This window comes from Centruroides vittatus, unplaced genomic scaffold (genome assembly GCF_030686945.1).
Source record: "Centruroides vittatus isolate TY-2023 unplaced genomic scaffold, ASM3068694v2 contig_2433, whole genome shotgun sequence".
Lineage (NCBI taxonomy): Eukaryota > Metazoa > Arthropoda > Arachnida > Scorpiones > Buthidae > Centruroides > Centruroides vittatus.
This window is the reverse complement of record NW_027121533.1, coordinates 150,686-158,461: the sequence shown is the minus strand read 5'-3', so window position 1 is coordinate 158,461 and position 7,776 is coordinate 150,686. Positions and strand designations below refer to the sequence as shown.

General features: G+C 33.5%; 1 protein-coding gene across 2 annotated transcripts in view; it reads right to left on the bottom strand.

The window, feature by feature from the left end:
• The window catches only part of LOC136971278 (endoplasmic reticulum-Golgi intermediate compartment protein 3), a 41,708-nt gene that overhangs the window by 1,031 nt on the left and 32,901 nt on the right, over positions 1–7,776 (bottom strand). For both annotated transcript variants that reach the window (XM_067265737.1, XM_067265738.1), the window contains exons 8-9: positions 7,243–7,274; positions 5,362–5,458 (exon numbers count right to left, since the gene is read on the bottom strand). In XM_067265737.1, the coding sequence (XP_067121838.1) occupies positions 5,362–5,458; positions 7,243–7,274 (129 nt within the window). The remainder of the gene's footprint in view (positions 1–5,361; positions 5,459–7,242; positions 7,275–7,776) is intronic.

The window sequence follows — 7,776 nt, the reverse complement described above, 5'->3', positions numbered from 1 at the left end:
TTACGTATTCCGCTAACGTCGCCTCGTCCGAGTGGCGCCCTCTAATAACCTGTTTTTTTTTTTTTATATATAAAGATCCGGTAACGGTCAGTGTCGCTATTATTATTTTTTTTAAATTCTAACAATCGTAAAAACGCGGACTTTTCCGATTAGTTACTTAAAAGTTTACCGATCGTAGCGCCTCCGACGTCGAGAACGGTAATTACGCTCCAGCATAATAACGACTACTTCCAGATGGCGCACTTAATGGTCCTATATTTCCTAGATTAACTATATTTCCAGATGGCTCAACAATAATCATTCATTTAATGTCTACGTATCCCGACTCTACGGCACGCCGCCGTTTCGCACAAACACTCCTCTTGAACATCGGCGGCGAGTGCCAGAAAACTTTTTATGGCTGCGTAAATCTTTTCGCATCTTTCGGTCGCATTCCTACAATAAAGCCATAATAGGAAATCGAACCAGGCTGTACTTCGGAAAATATTAAGAAGATATTTAAATTAAAATGGATTTTCTATTGGTCGGCCGTTCGGTGCAATTGATGCAACGAACTCTGAAAGTCTAAGCTAAACCATTTGCTGTATCTAAAAGAATAAGAACAATCGACACCCCCGAAGGCCGTGAGGTCTGACTCGAAACTTCTCAAGTCTTCGATCCCTACTTTCTCGTAAAAAAAAAAAAAAAAATAGTCCGTCGTGTTTGACAGGAGAATTTCTAGTATAATAATAGTTTCCATTAAGTAAAAGTCACTGGCGTGACGCGCCACGCCAAGTATTTATAAAAATAGAATATTACTATTTATGTAAACATCTCTTTAACGTGGCGTTTAATTGCTCCAGTAATAACGGAAACGGCCGTTGCAACACGCGCACAAAAAACGACAAACGTGACAGATTTTTTGCTTAAAGTATTCTATAGTTTCATTTATCGACACTTCTTAATTTTCTCTCGTGATTTTAAAAATTAAGAGTAATTTCTAGACAGTTCGTTGAGCCACAAATTCAAATATGGCCGCTCCTTAAAAATTCTCTTTTATGAATTCTTTTATACGGAGTTATTCAAAAAATTATTCTGTTTACTGCAAACTAATACTGACAATACGAGGCCCACCGAACACGTAGCCACCACGTTGCATTACACGCTACCGTTGCGCAGGACTATTCGTATATAAATATGTGAACAGCGCACCCATATAATGACGGTGTTCCATACGTTTCACATAACAAAGGCTTAACATCGTGTAACCACGCATATACGGGCGAATAGGATATTGCGTTACAAATAAACTGCGCATGTCGGTCAGCATGGTTAGTGCTTCGTGTATTTGACATCCTCGCAATTCGAATACAAATCGACCAATTAGATTTCGTTAATGGCCGATAACATTAGTGGAAATTGGCTTCGTAACTATCTTTTATCGCAAGCCGATATTTAGACAGAAACGGAAATCTCCCTTCACAATAGGCAACGAATTCACTATAATTTGATAAGCATAAAAAATGGCGGATATTGAAGGAAATTCGATTTTTTTTTTAATTTTGCATGAAACTCAGTACATTTCAATTGGCAAGCGACTAAATATGCGAACCAATCGATTTTCGGCAAGGTGCCCCAATTGGATTGGCCCCTCTTCTCTGGTAATTATCGCCGCCAACGTGATTCCTGTATTTCTTTATTCTGACTTTGCCACTAAAATTTCGATATAATTTTAGTGGGATTTTCTCCTCCACCCTTTTCGGCACGCCACACATTATTATTTTTTCATTAGTCTAATATCCTGGCGTTACGTTGGCGTGTTCTCGATTCAAAAGACACAATATCATACTGGAATGGCAAATAAAGATACAGGATTTCACAAATTTATACCAGTGGTTAAGAGCAAGGATCTCACATATGAGGGATGATTGATAAGGTCTTCATTTTTATATCTTATCCATTTTTCAACCTTAGAGTAACATTTCTCAACACACCACAGGAAAACTTTCTGGTATTACCTGGATTCTTTCCCGCGTAACAGCTGGTACGGTTTTTGACCTTTCGACATTTCCCTTAATTTTGGATCAAGTCTGATGGTGCCATTTCTGAGCTGTGAAGAGCACGCAGAATAATCTGTAACTTCGGATTCTTGAGGGTCTTCTTTGTTTTCCTACTGCAGTGCAATTTTGCAATCGTGGCACAAGAAAAAGATGGCTCTTTCTGACCTTACTTCATCTTCACCTTCTCTCCTAGCACACAACTAGTGAAAAACATTCCCATCAATCAGAATGGTAGATTTGTTGACATAGCGAGAGTGGGAAAATTCAAGATGGCAGCAATAAAGATGCAATCTGAGATGTGGAACAATTTTTGACTGAAACTGAAATAAGCAATGCTGTTTTTGTCTTTTCCTTTCTATTTAATACATGTGAAACGATATAATTATTACCAACTTGCTGTTTCCATCAATAGCAACTGATTGGCCACACTTTACATTGTGAAACGGTAGTAACAACCAAATTCTAAAAAGTGGGAAAAAAAAACACTTTTTGTACTTCGCTCTCACTAGTAAATGTCTGTGTGAACTACGCTCTATGAACAATGCAACACAATGAACTGGGATTTTGCCTATATGGACTAGTCGCGTGCTTCTATCCCTGTACTCGTTGAATGCTGCGGTGGGAATCTTATTTATCAATTGACCCTTGTGTTTTTTAACATTCACATGTATAAAGTTGGATCAAGGCGTCCAAAGTTGGTGAATTCACTTAAACACCGGACAAGAAAAGATGCAGAAGGATGTCTTCATTGTATTTTAGAAGAGAGTCAAGAAATGAAAAATATTGTCTTGTGGCCAGTAAGAGGGTCTTTTTTAATCATACATAGGCCAAGTCCACAATGTGGGCAGTTGGAATGAGGAACAGATCGCCTGCGATTGCTCGCTTGGATTTGATCCCGGGTCACAGAGAGCGGTCGGTCAATGCCTTAACCATCTTGGACATCCAGTCATGTTTTATTATTTATATTTTATTGCATTAAAGAAGTTTCAAATAAATACTTTCAACTACCAGTTTTTCATTTTGCAACCATTTAAAATAACTGTCATAATCACAAAGGCAATAAGTATCTGTAGTCCGGTCGTAACCATTTAACTGGATGGATGGCGAGGCAATAAAGGCACGGGTCCGTAACTCCCGGAGATCAGAGCTCAAGTTTGAATAAAAAAAACCTTGAAAATTATCACAGACTATTCGTTCCGGATATATCGGGAACCACCCCTCGTCAAACGGCTGTCCCCACCGTACAGTACATCCAATTAAGCAAAAATTGATTTGAAATTTGAATTTTTGTCAATCCCCAATTATTGCAGAATAAATGAATGCTTATGGTATTGAAAATATTTGTCAATACAAATGTTCGTTTTCTTTTCGATTGTTTAATGTCGGTCTTCTTCATTTATTTACAATATTTTTCGCTAACTTACAACTCAAAAAACTATTGAATTCTTGAATTAAAGCTATTGGCATGCAATATCATCATTTAAATCTTATTTTAATACTTTTGGCATTTTTGGAAAAGTTTAAGGTGAGTTGCGCTATGTTTATTTCATTTTCACAAAAAAATAATTATGAAGAGACTAGGGAAGCAAAGATTGCCTGCCGAAGAAAATAAAATGGAAATACAAAAGAAAGATCTCGAGATTATAATTTTCCCAAGTAAAAGCTAGAAATTCTCTATTTAAATATTTAATTTGTATATTTAATTTTAACTGAAACAAAAAGAAATTTTCATAAAAAAAGGTGCTTGAATTTTTTTCACGCCACTAAATTTTCATTGAATCGATCCTGCGCACATATTTTTCGGCATTTTCAGATTCCAAATATGTCGTCACTTGTTTTCATTTTTAAAGATTATCACTATTTTGCACATTTACTGTTAAAAAATAAATTTGTGTATTTAAAGTTGTAGTTTCAGCAACAGAATTTAAATATTTTAAAAACCTCAAACCTCAATAAACAGCGTTAATTCAAGAATCTGACAGGTTTTTAAGTTGTAAGTTAGTGAAAATATTGTAAATGAGCAAAAAAGACTGACATCAAACAACTGAAGACAAGAGAATGAAAATACCCGTGCTCATTCTATTTATAACAGCATTTCAATAATTCTGGTTCTCGAGTGTGGCCACAAGACACATCAAAAACTTTTATTTACTAAATTTCGACAAAAAAAATTTCCAGCAACAAAGTTAAAATTGCATACGGTGCCATCTGTTACAAGATTTTATTTAAATACTTCTTAATATTATTATAAAATGGCAAGTAGCTTAATTTTGAGAGTAGAGACGAGTTTTATAAAAATTGCAAATGCTAAAAGGGAGTAAAATCTTCATTAAGGTCAATCCCGCTCGAGATATGACGCGTGATCCCCTCTATCTCCCTACCCCCTCGACCTTTGATCACCAAAATTTAATAGCATCAATTCCCTAATACCCAAATCTAGTTGAAAATTTTCAGAAATTTTCAACAAAATGTGCAGGAGTTACTATGCTTTAAAGCAAGTGAACAAAATTCTGCCACCTGCCCACATTAACATCCGTACGTACAGAAACCCCCAACTTTTTTTGACTTTTGGACGTTTCGAGGTCCCGAGTTCAAAAATGTAAAAATTTAGGAGGGGGTCGTTTTTTCATCCATCGCCACACTTTCCTTCTGTTATATGTAACAGCCAGGAAAGTAAAAATGAATTTTATATGTGAGAAAATATCACATGAACTTCTAAAAACAAGATTTAATGATACGAGACATGATTGTCCACATTTTAAGAAACGCATTACATTTATTTCAAAATATTTCCACTAACTTACACGAAACTTTAATAAGGATAAGAGTTCTCGAAGAAACCAAATTACTATTGTTCTCGAGAAATTATAAATTATGTTTATAATCTTTGAAAGCAATTTTTTTGACAGGAAAATTTCGCAAATATTGAAAGTGGATTTTGGAATTGATCATTATGGGTAGTTCTTGGTAATGATTCAATTCAACAACAAATTATAGAATGGATGTGTTTATGGGCAAAGACGTAACTAAATCAATAAATAAAGTCCTTTCTATACTTTATGCTTAGATAAAAGTAACGATGTAACAATCCTGGCATGTGTAAAGCACTTTAGGAATTTTCTTATTATGTTATATATACACAAATCCACCTAACTCACTCAAGTTAATAAAAAAAAAAAAATTATGTGGCCATTAGCTAAACATTGTGACTGTTTTTGCAGCCAGCAGTAACATTGGGATATTCATAAAGCTCATGTTCTAGTGGAATAACATTGTAAATGAACATAGGTTATAACCGAAAAACTATAACAAAAACACTCACCTTCTTCGTCAGTCTGTGAAGTTCCATCCAGAGGATCGGTCTTGCCGGGAATATTTCTACCGAAGGATAGATGTCGGATTCTGTGCGTCAGATTGAACTGACAACAAAATAAAGAAGTTTTTAATGTACAAGAAAAGAAAAACTGGTTATAACCTAAAAAATTCTGAGGTGCTCCCATAATGAGAAACAGAAACAATACGATACCATCTGAAATCTAATTTAGATGTCAAGACCAATCTGATATTACAAATGCATGATCGTTCCTAGGAAACATTTAATTGTGAATACTGGAATATTTCATACTATTAACTCCTGGTTAATAGTATGAAGTATTACAGAAAACTGCTGACTCTGACTCCAGTTCCACAATTTGTAAATCTCCGACTCCTTCGTAAAAGCTCAATATAATTTTAATTATAACCTACTAAAATGGTGAAGGATAACCTAAGTCATTCATCACTACCCACAAATTATCAGGCTATTTGTTTATTTTTTAAGTACTTATCAAGATTGAGGTTGGAGTTATAAAAATGCACCAACTTCCGACTCCAACTAAATAGAACTGCTATTTATATTTTGAATCATAAATCAGAACTGTGATAATTAAAAAATACATTATCTCAATGACAGTAGTGAGAGTTTTAAGTATTTGAATAGCTGATCTACTATTAATAGTAAACAGTCTACAAAATACATTATATACCACTGCTCCGTCAAGATGAAACAGTTGACATGTAATGTGTTTTGTGCTTTAGTCATTAAATACAAGGCGTGTTTTTAAAGTAAGATCCATTTTGAAATAAATAAAAAAATGAAAGAAAAAAATAATTTATTATAACTGAAACAGATGTGCACATTTTTGTTATTCATTCACATAGTCACCATTAACTTGCACTTGTTTGATAGTGAGTCACCAGTTTCCTTATTTTATTGTCAAAGAAGTCCGTCACCAATGTCTTGAACCGTGCATTAATGCATGTAAAAAAATGGCATGAATGAACGTTCATTTAAAAAAAAAAAATTTAAATTTAGAATCTCTAGTAGCATTCTGTAATAATTGACACTTGATGCAGGCTCCCAAAAGTGGCCAAAATGTCCGTTTTTATTTGATTCCAATACAAATTATTTGCTGAAAGACTGTGTGTACAGTGTGTAGTTTTAATTTGTGTACATTCAAGGTTTTGGAGAGGTGTATGAAAACTAATAATATAATACACAATTTTTCTGTTTATTCAGTTACTACTGTGTTTCTTTGTTTCTAAATTGCACATTTTTACTCATTTTTCCTTGTCCAGAATAGAGATGTGTCTTACAATTGATGGCATCTTACATCTGCAGTCCAAAATCAGAAGTCATCTGAAGGTGACCATGTTGCATGTTATGAACTTTTGGTTATACTTCTGAACCATCGTATCAGTTCAAATACGATTTGCTAGTAATAAGTATTTAACTTAAATTCTTTTTTAACATTTAAATACCTTTAAAACATCACGATACAACATTAAAACAAAAAATCATTGAGTATGCAGAAGAGCATATGCCTGCAAATAAGGAATGGCAAATCTATCGATCTGCAATTGCTTATTTTCAGGCATTTGTAGTGTTTTTTAATTAGTCGTTAACAAAACTTAATAAGATTAATTATTTAAAAATTTAGTATTGGTACAACCAGATCAAATAGAGATTGTTTTTCTGAAGATGAAAAGAATATGAAATTCATTTTATGTAATGCTAACAGCAGAAAAATGATAATTTGATTTTAAAAAAATGAATTTTTTAAAATTAAAAGTAATAAAATTTCATAAAACAAAGTGTGATATTCCTTTGAAGATTACTATGTAAAATGTATATGAAGTTTTATAGTATTAATAAAATACTTACTTGTCGTGATGAAAATGGTTGCAGATCGTGGACTGGCAAAAAATAAAAATTTTAAATTAATAACATAAAATTACAATTTAATATAGTTATTTTTCCATATGTACAGCAGATATACAGGACGTATCAGTAAAGCGGTTACAAACTTTTAGGAGAGATAGAGTACACCTAGACGATGGGAAATTGCATAGCAACGCATGGTCGGAAATGCTTTTCTGGTGCAGTAGTGACGACACAAAACACAAGAAAGGAAGGACACGAACAGGGTGAGAAAACATGTTTATTTAATTTAATTTAATTTAATGTTTATTGATTTAAATTATTTCTTACAGTGGAGGAACAATTTAGTTACAGAATGTTATTTAATAAACATAGTAATAAATTATCACAAAAATTCTAAAGATTTAGAGAAGGAGAAAATCTTCAATAAAGTAATTTTTGACATGTCCTCATTTTTCGAAATGATTATACTTGAAATCTTCTAGTACAAAACATTTTAGTTGATATATCACTTGACAAGATCCAAACAAGTGTATT